Here is a 15,196-nt window from a genome sequence, read left to right on the forward strand (position 1 = left end):
CAGGACACAAGCTGTTTCACTGCCTTCTTTCAGCATTTGGACTCCCAGTGAATTTCAGGGATTGTTATGTTCAGTATGAATCCCAGGGCAGAGACGCTTACATCATGCCAAAGGCCAGAGAGATTTGTAGCTAGACGATGGTGCTAATTATGAAAATTGTAACCATGATGCTGCCAGGCTGTAAACAATCTCAGCTCAAGTCATTTTGAGGTTAACTGTAGATTAGTGTTTGCTACAGATAGGGAAAGGGACAAGAAGAACACTGCAGAGGACAGAAGTCAAGACACTAGAAGTTTAAGAGTTTGTCCAGCAAGGAGATTATAATTATTGCAGATAGACAAGGTTCCAAATGACATAGTGTTTTTTACTTGCAAAAACAATTAACAGTGCATAATGCTTTTACATGCTCTTGCTTGTCACCATTTTACTGTGTGTCATTATATCACGATAGGCTGTAATATCAGGTAATATTCACATAAGTGTTAGGACAAAGCCTTTTCCGTATTGTAAAACTTTACACCTCAAGGCAACTCGTTAAAAATATAGACCGACATCAGAATGTGGATGAGGGTTTTTTGAATCTCTCCAAAATACTTGAAAATAGAGCTCTGACTTATGTGAATAGTTTGATAACATGTGGTCTTCCGATTGGTGAGAACTCAAAAAGTTTTCTCTGCCGAAAGCGCAACGCCCGTCTCTGAAGAATGGTGAGCCCTTTGGAAACTGGTGCCCTCGCACGGCTGCTCGAGCAGTGATGCGGTCTTCCGCACGCCACTATGTGTACTATGTAATTTCATCCAGCCTGCATTCTTATAGTTCATATGAGAGAGACTCCTACCTTGCCTTCCTTAAGTAGCTGATGGATGTAACCTGGGGTATTGTTGAACGATTCTTTTTTGTCTGCCCGTCGTTTACACAGGGACATCTGACGACGGAATCTCCTGTGAAATGTTATGAGGATACAGTTTATTTAGAGACATGACTGGACGCATGGGCGACGCAAAACCTATTGATGCCAACTGAATTATTGTTAATGCGTTTCGGACTAGTTACTTTCTTCTTGGTGGCGCAAAAACTTTTCAATGGAGAACACTCCATTTTCTCAACGGAAAGGAATACGGCACCGGGCCATGCCATAATGCTATTGATTTTACTCGTGGTCTGTCTGGGATTGCTGGATTCCGGTCACTCGAAGTCTGTGTGCCTGGCTTCAGAGAGGCCACCCGCGCTATCCTGTAATAGGGGACAAACATGCGAGCCGAGACATCGCAGGGATGCTGGAGGACGTGGCGGCGTGTATGAACACCTTGGCGGAGCACCGAGACGCAGAAAGCTTTACTGTGCCACGAAGTATCACTTACAAATACATCCCAGCGGCCAAATAGATGGTTCCATTGAAGAAAATAATCCTTTTAGTAAGTTACCATACGATAATAATTTGGTGTCCTGTGCCTTACTTAAGGTTACTTGACTCCGGCATTGATTTATGGTGTAAAGCTCAGCATCATTTTTAGCCCTTGCTCTAAATGTGGACAAAAGTGAGATTGTAAATCAAAGGCATAGCAAGTCCACCAAAGGGTCCCACCTATTTGTAGTCTACTTTGGTAAACAAAGTTATGTATAGACTGGATAGTTGTAGAATGAACAACGAGCTCAAATCTGTTAGTTATTTCACAATAAAATCTAATTTATGCACTAATTTGACTAGTACTAAAATATTGTAAGACACATTTCCAGAATTATAGTACTAGTGTCAATAATAGGTTTTGTGGGAGGGTGTGATTTCTAGGAATGCTTTCCTCGGAGAGCATGTTATCGTACTACTATTGACATTGTACAGTATAGTGTACATTTATTTGCCATTGTACTATATGTTGTACAGTCTCTTAACAACAAGCAGTCCTATAGTATACTAGTCCTATCTACCCTATACTTTAATTTCAACCAGGCATTCTGGAGATCACAGCTGTTGATGTCGGAGTGGTTGCAATTAAAGGTCTGTTTTCAGGAAGATATTTGGCCATGAACAACAGGGGACGACTGTATGGTTCTGTAAGTACGCTAATATTTAATTTGAACTCTGCCTGTATTTTCAAGCATATTTTTAAATTATACTTCTACCCTAACCCTAACCATAGATACTAGATGTTACATTCCTCAGTTCTTTTGTTGATTATCCTGAAACATTGCAAATATTTCTCATATAAGATGGTTCAACAATGATCTCTGCAAAACTGTTATGGATGTGTTTTCATACAGTTATATTGCACATACTTTTTTGAGTAATGAGTTATTTGAAGATGAGATGCTAGAACTGTAAACACAGAACTAAACATGAAATGAACCAGAAAAGCCTTCGTTGGTTTCTGAATCATTCCCTAGTCTTTCTGAGTCATGGTGTCTGTCATGGAAAAATACGTCACTGTCAGAGCCCTCTCTTAAAATATCTGTAATGAACACTACATGACTTGGGGAGTTCATCCTGATACTTTTTTTAGGCTTCCTTCAACAAGGACTGTGAGTTCATTGAGAGGATGCATGAACTTGGCTACAATACCTACGCCTCTCGACAGTACCACACCGCATCTCCCCCGACAACCAACAGCAGCATGGCCAGTGGCAGCAGCAGCAGCAGCAGCCGCCACAACAGCAAGCACAGACCCAACCCAGAGAGGCTTTGGTACGTCTCCATCAATGGCAAGGGTCGGCCCAGGAGGGGCTGCAGGACCCGACGCACCGAGAGGGCCGCACTCTTCCTGCCTCGGGTGCTGGGGCACAAGGACCATGACATGGTGGACCTGTTTCACATCAGCCGGCACTACCGGGAAAGCCTCTTGAGAGACTTGGCCAGAGATGATTGAAGGGGGCACCGGGGCAAAGCCAGGTGGGGCTAGCGAATCACACGGCACGGTTGGAAGAGCACACTGGAACGTATCCATCGTTAAAGGGTCAACATTTTAAAATGATGTATGTTCGTTGCTGATCTTGAGTTTGGTGATGTCTGATGTGATTTGTCTTAAGAAATGGTGAAGTTCTTGTGGCTAAATTATTAAAGGTGTTCTTTGACATGGAAACTGAGATGAGATGTACACACATGTACACATTTTAATGTACAACAATGTAGCGTATCAACAAGAATGTTTGTGTTTGGCATGTATTTGGTGTTTAGTAAACATGGCATCATGCGTGTGTGTAATGCTTATTTATTACATTTCATAAATGTTTAAATTATAAAGAAAGTATTTTCTTGATTGATTGATGATTGTTTTTGACCGCTCTGAACCCACAATTCTTTTGAGAAAGTCAAACAGGTTGTTGAAGAGAACAGCCAATTCAACCAATTTATGTTTACTATGCAGCTAAATGGACGTCTAGGAAATTGAAAAAGAGATATGTCTAATTTATCACATTAGAGGCATGAGGAAACAATGTCCCTTTCATCTGGTCATCTGAAAACTTGCACTACAATAAGAATATCCCAACAACTCCATTATTTAGACTTTTGAACATTTTAGAATTTTGCCAAATCAGAATGGCAATACTGTACTGAGGAGAAATAATGAACTCCAGGCAGAGGCCTTGAAATTTAATTAGCCAAAGAGGAGTTTCTGAAAAAGTTTTTTACACCAAAACAAATCCTTCCCCTGATGACATGACTCTGCCCACGTCAAGGGCAAAGGCAAGATGTGCTGATAGTCATTTAAAAAGTAATGTTATACTTGGGAAGAACCGGTCGTTTCCTGCCAGGAACAATGGAGCTGTCCTCTGGGGAGACATGGGAAGCTAGGCCGTCTGAAAGTCGGACTGATGTGTCATGTCCAAACAAGGCCGTTGCTTTGAAACACCCTACTAAAAATTCTTTAGACAGTCAATATTTAGTTTTACCGTCAATAACAGGACATTTAGTGTCCGAGCTGCCTGACATGTGGCAATGTTGTGCTTGCTTTAGCTTGCTAAATGCTAGCCTCACAGGGCTTGACCTATACTACAATAAACATCTGAAAGCAGACATGAGGACATTTGGTCTACATGTGGACGGGGAAAAGGACAGTTACCTACTTTTTAAATCTATAAACCTGTCCAACACCTTGTGAGGGCAGGACTCAACGTTGTAACTTAACACAAAGGCAGTGGTGAATAGGTTTACAGATACATATGCAAAGAACTGTCATTGGAAAAGAGCCAAGTGTGGAAGTGAGGTAGTGTTTAAGAACACATGATGTATACATCCAAGAAGATTATAGCCATTTCATGATGCTGGACTTTATGTCCAACTTCATATCTAAAAAAACAATGTAATTTAATGTATCATGAAGCCTTGACATAAAAATAACAAATGACTATTTCTTCATGATGTTTGACAACGGAAAACAACAAATTAAGAAAATACCTTCACTAAAAGTAGGTTTGTTCTTTTTTTTCTATTTTGCAAGAATACAACCTATGAAATAAATGTCTGTCGGAACAAATGAAAAGAGTAACAGAAGACATGTGTTGTGGACTGTTATCATTCTTTACATGCACTGCTTGGTGATCAGAAAATAAGACGCAAACTGAACTGAATTGAACTTCTCATATGTATTCTCATTCATTCATTCATTCACTATTTATTGGCAGACACTGCACCCTAGGGGCTGCATCTGTGAAAAAGAGTCAGCGTAATACATTGCACTGCACCTGGGAGAGGGGAATCCTGCTTGAGTATTTCATCTTCCCCCATACGTGCAACGGTCCCATTTTTTGCACACTGAATACACATTTACATAATTACAGAAATGACATAATAGAACATCAACTCTACACAGTGATAAAAATGGAATACTCCAACTTTCCTTTCAGTCTTGCCAACAGCAGAGTGGTTACCGCCATAAACACATGTGTTGAGCATGTGCATCAAGACCATGATGCATCCAGAGGCACTAGAGTGATGAGGTTGGAAAGTAAAATAGGAAGTGATATGATAACGCATGGCTTGTATGGGGGCTAGAATATTTTATCTTGCACGGTCTGGCAACTGTCACAGACAGTCACAGTGGTGAACATTTTCCTGCCCTGGGGGTTTACAGTAGCCTGAAGCCATCCAAGAAAATCAGACGTGCTGTGACATAACTTCTTTTTTTCTCTAAATCAACCAGTCAAAGGGCCTGAAGGACTGGAGACCCTCATACAGGAAACAGCTCTCCATCAAAACTATTGACAAATCAATTCTTCCAGTTTGTAAATTGTTAGGAGATATTTCGAGCCAAGAGCAGAACCCCTGTTGTTTGCATTTCCCCAAAATAAGAAATACATTGTCACCATCAACTCTTGTATGTTTGCCCCATTTTTATATAAAATGTGTCCAATGGAACATCTTTTATTCCTGACGTGTTAAAGTCCTTTAAAAACTTTACAAGTTGCAGAGCCCTTAGTAGGTAAAATATTTCTTCAAATGTTTAGGTATAACCGTTCCCTGTAAAAAGTAAAATCCTTTTCTTTAAATGCTTTGTATCAATTCTTTATTTTAATCATAGCCTACATAAATGAGGTAACGGAAATTAAACGTTGGACATCCAAAGTAATTCCTATACAGGCACCAGCCCGAATCAGCACGCTTTAAAAAGATACATCTTATCAAAATAAGTGGCAAATCTCGGTGTCTATTACATCTATTTGACTAATTATTATGTTTAATTTATTATTCACGCAAAATCTGTGTTTTAGCATTAATGGGGATGAAGTTGAAACAGTACCATGGAGAGCGACGGTCTGATCGGCTTTGGGCGTAAGTTCGACTATGAAAGCCCATCAGAAGTTTAAAAATGTTCCCTTAGCGGCTCATGTAGCCTACATATTGTTAGTATGACGTTTCAGCCTGCTTATCCATAAGTAGTAGTCTTGCATATATTTAAGTCAAGAATCGAATCACAAGTGCCTGAGACAGTTCTGCATCCGTGTCATTAGGCAATCGAAACATATTCACAATGATTACAGGGAGATGCTAAACAGCTTTAACAGATCACGACAGCCGAAAGTCTTTTAGTCTGATTAATTTTCTTTCACTTTGGACATGTGGGCTATTCATTGCCCGCTGAGAGAGACTGTCGCAGGTTAAAATAATTCGGGAGTAAACTTTGAGATAAGACTACATTCGATATTAGCCTACTGTCATGTTTCAAAGGCGAGTTGAGAGGTATTCAGGGTCACCCAAACGTGAACGTGAGAAAACGTTTTCAAGCGAATCTTCTGCACACTGACTAAACCTTTTTATGTATGTAATTACGAGGCATGTTTTCTTTTTTGAATGTTTTGTCTCGGCGTTATAATTATTTGCAGACAATGGGTCATCCTCCACATAGAGGCAGATCAAAGGCTCTTTTTTGGGCTCTTGACAAAGACATTCCTTTGTATAACCTCACATTAAGGCATGACTTTCTTCTTGACTGTCAGGCCTTGTCGATCTGCATTTCATTAGCCATCATATAGTCCTAGTAATGGCAAGAGTTTGCTTTCACCTCGTTTCTTTCAAGGGTGTCGTCATTTGCTGTGTCTGTGTGCCATTCAAGAAACCTACTGTCCCATCATCAGTATACAGGGACACCCACAGATCACTCCGAAGAGGCTCCAGACATTAGACTATAGCAATTCATTAAAATGTTGACCACATGATTAAATCTGCCCATTTAACACAGACAGACATACTAAATTGATATTTGATCATGATTGTGAGGGTAGATGAAAAAACGGTTTAGTTCAGCCAGTCTTTATGGCTTCTTAATTGTAGTTCTGGGTGAATTGATAGGCTACCTTTAAATAAAAATTCCTCCCGCCAATGAGGAGAGGTCATCATGGCGTGAAACAGGTGCAAAAAAAGTCTGCGTCCCACTTCACACCTCCATGACACTCAGGTTGTGTATTATACTGTCAATAGACATGCTTTGAGGCCCAAGATCACACGTTGGCTTCATCTCTTGAATGGACCTTTGATGTCGTGCGACAGCTAGACTATTGAAAGAAAATATTTCTCAATAGGCTGTCACTGGAAGCTCCGATGTTCAGTATGACTGAAAGTGTCTAACTAGTAAGATTTGTTTCCCTGTGCTTGTCACCGCTACCGCCACCACAACTTTACACCTGTTCTTCAAAGCTGGCCTTCGCTTGTTAGGTTACAGTGCTGCTTCCACAAGGAGGGAGGGAGAGGGAGATGCAATATGCAATAACACTGACAATATGAACGCACCAGAAGCACGTTAGATTTTCATATTAAATACCTTAACTTCATCCTCTGCTGCTGGCTAATTTAACATGACAATAGCACCGATATCCAAGCTAAACTCCTGTTTAAAATGACTAAAGGCAAAGGATCGTGAAAAATCCACGAAATCGTGTAATGCACAATATCACATTCCGTCCGAATTTCAGTTAAAAAATGTGTCTCTCTAAATAGGTTACAGACTAAATACAGTCATACAGCCCAAGGCCTGCATACTAATAATAATCGGAAAATACAATTACTGGACCAACAACTAGTTTGTTTGTTGTTTCTTAACCTCTTGCGAGGTGGGTGTTGCGAATACTGAACCAACATCTGTGAAGCTGACGAGTATTGCAAGGGATGAGAGCGACCTCATGTTGCAGTAGGTGGCGTGTGTGATGTAATTTCGACGCAGATAGCCTATAAATACCGCCACTAAGTGAAAGGTGCCATGGTTCGGCAATGCCTTGCGAATACCGACGACCAACAATACACAACTCAGACGGCAACGACGCAATCGAGTTCGATTCAACCGCGGTGGAAACTATTTAGTGATCGAAGTGACTCCACACAGAGTCAATGGAAAAGTCACAGTTGTGCTCGAAACTGACGTTCCGCGTTGTCCGGATAACTTTCTCAAGCGCCAAATAGTTATTCGAAGTGACGTGCGCCATTTAAACTTACTTCTTGGAGCGTGAGAATTTCAAAATCGACCAGAATGAGCGTGACATCGGCTTTTTCAACTCTAATTATCTTCGGACTGCTTTCAGTCGCAGTGCGCTCAGCCCCGTTTTCGGTGCGGCCGAACGGCACTCCGGGACGACACTGGGAGACACTTTACTCGCGTTCATTGGCTCGTAATCCCTGGGAGAAAAGAGACATCAACCGAGATGGTGATTATCTTATGGGCATCAAAAGACTAAGACGGCTGTATTGCAATGTGGGGATTGGGTTCCACATTCAAGTGTTACCGGATGGCAAGATAAACGGGGTGCATAACGAAAATCGATACAGTAAGTATAGCTTAGGGCACTCATGTTTTATGGCCACCTTATTACCTAACTCTATTCTTATTTAATAATTCAGACGTGAGAGGTGGTAATATTCAGTAGGATAAAAACAGCTGTCATACAAGACAGGTATTTGCATGCAGCAACACTGCTTCTAACCACTTTCTTCAACAAATATACCACATGTTAAACGTGCTGGCAGACTAATCGCTCAGATAACATACAACATACATCAGGTCTCAGAGGTTAACTTTGCTATGAGCCGTTTTGACTTCCACAGGTTAATTTTCAAAGGAACACAAGCATTCGTCTCTTCAGCAAAACAATTACTGGCAAAAATTTAAGTTGAATTTCTTAAATTCTTATCATAGCTTTAGGTAATTTGGTATTCTGGTCACATGAATAATGTCTGTCTGTCTAGCTGCCCGTCTGTCAGTCTGTCTGTCAATCTATCTGTGATTGGTTGATTGAACTGTTGATAAATATCAATCTTTCATTGGCACTTCAAAGCCAAATTAATGGATGTCTCCGGTCATTTGGAAAATAATTCCATGCTCATATTTGCCTGTGTATCTCAGGTCTTTTGGAGATATCGCCGGTGGAGAGAGGAGTAGTGACTCTTTTTGGTGTTCGCAGTGGTCTTTTCATTGCCATGAACAGCAAAGGGAAGCTCTATGGATCTGTAAGTATCAAGTGTGTGTGTATCAATGTTCTTCCCAGAAATATCCCAGACAATTAATAAACTGTGTCAGAATAGTCTGTTGCAGTACAATAAGGCCGGCAGCTACTATAGATTAATGTTTTAATACTAAAGCAACAGCCTAATTGATAGCCCAGTTTGTAATCAGTCTATACTACCTTTCCTTTAGAAACTATGCACACACCCTTGTTCACTAAGCTTTAGGAAGTGTTCCAGTAATCACAAGTAAAGAAACTGCAATGTTCTTAATACAGTATTTACGTCATTGTTTGTGTTTACTTTTATCTTCTCATTCTCAGCTGCTGTAAGTGCAATAAGTATATCCATTAGTGCATCTTCTAAAGTGGATGAATATGATAATTCAATATGCTTTCGTTCTCTTTTCTACAGAGCCACTACAACAACGACTGCAAGTTTAAGGAGACTCTTCTGGCAAACAACTACAATGCATATGAATCAGCAGCTCATCCAGTGATGTATATTGGACTGAGCAAGACAGGCAGAACGAAGAAAGGAAACAGAGTGACTCCAACGATGACAGTGACACACTTCTTACCGAGAATCTGACTGACACTGGGTCAGTCAGTTACCTCACACCTTGGAGGGAAGTAGATGGACAGAAAATGAAAGCACTTTGAACAACAATAATGAACAAAAACGATTTTGGAATATATATTTAAATATTATTATTTAAGTATGTATATTGTGTAAGATGTTTTATTTATTTCCTCTGAGATTTTTTTTTTTATTACTTAAAAAGCACAAGTCCAGAGCTGAGAGAATGACAAGTCGAGTATTTTTAATATTTATCTGAACCAGTGCTGCTACTTATGTGTTACAAGACCGATATATCATGACATTAATGGACTTTTAAAAAGGATTATTTGCACTGTTTACAAAGTATGGCGCAATGACTGAAGGGCCACATTCCCCCCCCTTTTCAGTCACCATAGGGGCCCTAATCTGTGAGCATCAATGAACCCGCTGTCTGTGGCAAAGAGAAACAGATGTACAACATTTAACCTTATATGTTGGACTGTCTGACTTTATCATATGTGTTTTTAACAACTATGCCCCCACCCGCCAAAAAAAAAGAAAGAAAAACCTTGTGGTTCAGTTCCACCCAAAAGTGTATCCTTGTTTACTACTACAGGCAGTGTTTTGAAGATATGTTACATGACACTGTATTGTTTCAATGTGGCATTTGTGTAACTCTTTTTGTTTCTACCTCATTAATGGATTAATTGTTAGCACAACATAGTATGATTCTGATCTTTTGCTCCATCCCAGGGGTTTTCTTATTTCTGAACTGATCTAACATTTTAGTAAACAATCTGTCTGTGTATAAAGCCAACGCAAAAAGCAGTTGGAATATTACTGTACTCTTCCCAGATTTGACACCATTCTGATTTGGAAAGAGCTTAATAGATATGAGATGACCTGGTGAAATTGATGATTTGCTAAATACAGTATATGTATGCATCAAGTCATTAATTTACCACTTAACTTATAACTGCGGTTGAGGAACGAGTGTCAATCTGTCTCTGAAGGTCACTTGTTTTATCACTGAACTGTTCTGTCTTCCTATGGTCTCTGTTTGTGGGCTACACATTCATGTGACAGCAGGATATAACACTTCGATTCAAAAGTAAGCTTCTTGATAAGTGCGCTCTATGTGATTATTGTATTTTAGTAAGTAACTCTTTTTTTTTGCCTGTAAAGAAAGTTGTTTATATATGTTTTCTGTATAGTATGTTTATTGTATTGTACATTCATCAGCATGTCTGTAGTTTTATACAGGTCCTGTTGCACATTGTGGTTTATGTGCTGTGCACATTATGATGTAACTTAGAATAAATCATGTTCTGCAACACTGGAAAATGTGAATGGATTTGATTTAGTAAAAAACAAAACACCATTGCATGCACCATCGCTCGTGAACAATCACATCGATAGTGTTGTGTGAAGAATCATAAATGACTAGTACTGAAAAAATATATTATGTGGCAGATATAAAATGCTCATTGTACACAGAGAACACAAGCATGCATGCATAAACACACACACACACACACACACACACACACACACACACACACACACATACATACACACACAGACATACACACATACATACACACACAGACATACACTTAGCGAGGGAGTATGTAATTCATGAACCAAGCATTTACTCAGTACTGCAAATATCATTAGTGGATTTTAAAGCAATTTTAAAGCCAATAGGTTCATAGTATATGGCCTTGGGGCCTTTTCATTCGTGCCTACCACTCCCATAAACTTTGCCATGTAGTCAATGTTCTGAACAATGACCAAAAGGTTAGTCTTCAGACTTCAGAAATAGTCCTTGTCATGGTTCCCAGGAAACACATCCAATGTATGTTGTTTCATTACTAACCCTATTGGTTTAAGAGGTAAATGTAATCTGAAAACTGCAACAAACATGTATATGAACATGTCACCAACTCCACACCGCACCTGGTGGTGTGATCATCTGCTCATCCACAGTAGGTGAGACGCTGTTTCTCGTCGGGGTTCGATTAATAAGAATGATGTTAGGCCCAGCTGAAGGCAGATTACCGTGCTGATAGCTGTGAGAGTTCACACCCCTTGAGTGTGCTAATGGAGGTGAAATCACATCTGTAAACTGGCCATGGACATGGGAATAAACATGATGAAATTGAAGACTTCAGGCAAACTGTGAAAATGAAGGGAGGACAAAGCAGAGATAAATTACCAGGCTGTGATTTTGGTTATGGTGGTCAGCCCTGTCTGCTCTCTCTCTTTCTCTCTAGCTAGCTCCCTCTCTTTTTTCTTTCTCGTGGTCTAACAAAGTGTAAAACTCCCCTGATCCTTTATTTTTTTCACAAATACCTGAGTATTATTTCAAGTCTTTTTGCCAACTCTGTCTCATTGTACCTCTTTAGGAAGAATTCTTTTTTTCTTCCTCTTAGGTCTTTTCTTAAATTGCACAGTTTACCTCAAGGGCCCCTATAGTCCCCAAGAGCCTTTCATGTCCTCATCTATACAAAGGTTTCACACGGGTCTAGACGGACCCAGGAAATTGACAACAATGTGTGTGTTAACACAAAGTGTATTGATGGTAATTGACCCAAGTTTAGTTGATGGCCTTAGTAAACAAGGAGGCAGGCCGAGAGGGACAGTGAGAGAACCTTCAGTTTGTCTGTCCATACTCGACAGCGGCAAAGCACACACGTAAGCTTGGGGGGGGGGGGGGGGGGGGGAACTGCAGGGAGCAGAGGACAGCACCTCTCCAGTACTTGTGAATGGACGTGTATGTATGCGGCCTCTTTGTCATATGGCACACATGCAAGGTGGGGGTGGGGGGGCAGTGAGCATTGTTTTGACCCCCACCCCCTCGAAAATGACATCTTACTGTAAGTGAATGCATAAATGGGTGAATTGGTGAATGTTTTAATGAAACTTCTGAGGGTTGTACAGATTGGTGGAATAAGACCACATAAGAGTCAGTATCTGAGAGGGTGTCACATCCACTTAATACTCAATTTCAGCCATTAGCAAACAGTAAGAAAAATTACTTGCTATTGCAGAAAGCAATATATGTCAGACCTCTTTTGGACATAAACCTAACCAGGAGGACAGTGCACCGACTCAGGGTCGCATGTATGGTGCAACAGGGATTACATAAATGTGTTCAAAGTGGGTACTTAATACTCACTGCTGTCGGCATGAAGTGAACTGCAGATTCTAAACATTGCTCTAGAAAGCCTTCAGCTGACTGTTTGGCTGCCCCGTTGTTGAGACTATCCCTGATCCATTATCAGTACTACCCCTGGGTTAAATGGAAAACAATAAGCAGGTGGAAATGTAAGTCTGTTACTGATCGCTCACATTGCAGTACTGCACTGCAGTCATTCCCTGCAAAAGACATTTCCCATGAAACTACACAAGTACTGCCCAGCCCACCCCGCCCCCCTTGGACTGTGCACTCTAACACTTGATGCACCTTAATATGGAAATATGGAGATATGGAAATATATTGCATTTATTATTATTATTTTATGTATGATATTTATGAATCTATTTATTAATTGTTATTTATTATTATTTAGCTGTGTAAGAAGTCTGGTTGCCTCTACTGTCTCGTTGTCTTTGTGGCAATGACAAATAAAGTACTTTGAACTTTGTACTGCAGTCAAGATCTGGGGAAAGAGCAAAGATATCAAGTTCATGTTCACTACCCCCAAATAGGAATTCCCATCCCAATCACAAATAAGCACAGAACCAACATCAAAGAACCAATTACACAGAACATGACAGGGGCTCCTATTTTAATAATGAGGAGCAAAAGCAGGTTAGCGGTGCCAAGCTACGAAATCCTAACTTGGAAGGTCATGGTCTTCCACTGCCCCCTCACTGGTCACTGGTCACTGCACCTTACATCCATTTGGTCTCTCCTCTCTGTATCTCCAAACCTTACCCTTCCCTGCAATCATCCCTAGTGTGTGTGTGTGTGTATGTGTGTGTCTGTGTGTGTGTGTGTGTGTGTGTGTGTGTGTGTGTGTGTGTGTGTGTGTGTGTGTGTGTGTGTGTGTGTGTGTGTGTGTGTGTGTGTGTGTGTGTGTGAGGAGGCTCTGGCTCCCTTCTATCATGTTTTGGCCGCAGTCCACCCTTCTGACAAGCCCAGGCCTGCACCTGTAGAGTGCTTGGGCTCGGCCCTGGCAAAGTGGAGGACTGTATTTAACCCAGCACATTCATGTGCTCGCTCTCCCTCTTTGTAGAGCCAGCTGTGAGGTGTGTATGTGTGCTTGTGAGTTTGTGTGTGTGTGTGTGTGTGTGTGAGGGATTGTGTAGGTGTGTGCGGATGAGTGTTTATGTGTGTGTGAGTGAGTGATTTTGGGACAGTCATGTGAACCTCCAGATGTTAAGCCATAAAGGCAAGTACTTCAAACAGTGCCTGGAATTTCAACGCCCCCTCCCCACAACAAACACACAGAGCACACGCGTGCACACACACACACACACACACACACACACACATCCTTACACACGTATCCTCCTTGCCAGGGAGCTGCATTTAGTGCTATGCCTGGGATCTCAGGGAAGGGAAATAATGTAGACTGCAGTCATGTAATCACCAACCACAGACAGGTGTTCCCAGGAGGAAAACAAGTGCAGACCAAGAGTCACTTTCTAGGTAATCTCCCAGTTCCAAACAAGAAGTGCTCCGGTCCTTTCCCTGGAGACCTCATAACTGTTCAGCCACCTTGAACTTGACTGTGCTGTGCACTCTGACCCCGCTCTGGTTGTCCTGCAGAGCAGGTAAAAGATGTTTCACAGATGATTGGGTGAGTAGTTTTAAAGTCACCTTAAATAATGACCATGCAAATGATAAAACACAAAACACAGGTAAAGCACAACGGTGACTGACATGACTGACGGTGATCTTTTTAATGCACTCTACAGTTACTCAATCCTCAAGACAATAGCATGCCTCTTTTGTACTGTCAACACATGTTGCCAAAAAGTACAATTATTTGCTATTATTCTCTTTCTGAAACATAAAGAAGAAATCAGGGTTAACCCAAGAGTAAGGAGGTCTTGGTTCAAAATTTGCAAACAAAATACCTTAAAGGAATGCAAAAACCTTGCCTTTGACATAAGCTTGCTACCATGCTCTTGGCGACATAGTTGCTGTGACAGCTCTTACATGTTTGCGTGCTAGTCCATCCCAGACCACAGACGTGCACAAGTACAAAGTCTGGGCTTCTGGTGGGAACGAGAGGTGTGTATCCATTCATCATTCACATGTCCGTATATCATCAAAAATGAATTGGAAGATAAAACCAAAACTAGTTGCAAATAAAATATACATCGAAAACTAGTAAATTCAATCATTCGGTTGCTTTCTAAAAATGAGAAACAAATCACAAATGTGTGTGTAAACGATAGAGAAACAGTCCACAGACCTCACTAAAACTATGCACCTTAATTAACGGAAGAACATGTCATGATTCTATATCTGCCCTGATGAGATGGCCAGGTGATGAGGGGTACTTAACGAGAGTGAGCCAGTAGTCACACCTCTGGAGGGAGGGTGCACGGGCGATTAACAGTCTCCATGGTGGGTAGGGGAAATGGGACTTCTGTTCTCCAAAGGTCAGCAGTATTTCCACTGCATTCCTCCAACATGTTTTCACATTTCCAGTGGGAGGCAACAAATATTCCCATTCTTCTTCAGAGGCACTCATA

General features: G+C 40.9%; 2 protein-coding genes across 2 annotated transcripts; both read left to right on the top strand.

Annotated features, from left to right (window-relative positions):
- Nucleotides 1-1,138: 1,138 nt before the first annotated feature.
- fgf3 (fibroblast growth factor 3) lies at nucleotides 1,139-2,861 on the top strand (the record flags this gene model as incomplete). The annotated part of the gene is made up of 3 exons (XM_080841788.1): nucleotides 1,139-1,415; nucleotides 1,949-2,052; nucleotides 2,499-2,861. The coding sequence occupies 3 exons, from the start codon at nucleotides 1,139-1,141 to the stop codon at nucleotides 2,859-2,861; spliced, it is 744 nt and encodes a 247-aa protein (XP_080697914.1).
- A 5,091-nt stretch (nucleotides 2,862-7,952) lies between these two features.
- Nucleotides 7,953-9,511, top strand: fgf4 (fibroblast growth factor 4; the record flags this gene model as incomplete). The annotated part of the gene is made up of 3 exons (XM_080842762.1): nucleotides 7,953-8,247; nucleotides 8,823-8,926; nucleotides 9,335-9,511. The coding sequence occupies 3 exons, from the start codon at nucleotides 7,953-7,955 to the stop codon at nucleotides 9,509-9,511; spliced, it is 576 nt and encodes a 191-aa protein (XP_080698888.1).
- Between the last annotated feature and the right edge of the window lie 5,685 nt (nucleotides 9,512-15,196).

Source organism: Sprattus sprattus (genome assembly GCF_963457725.1).
Source record: "Sprattus sprattus genome assembly, chromosome: 7".
NCBI classification, from domain to species: Eukaryota; Metazoa; Chordata; class Actinopteri; order Clupeiformes; family Clupeidae; genus Sprattus; species Sprattus sprattus.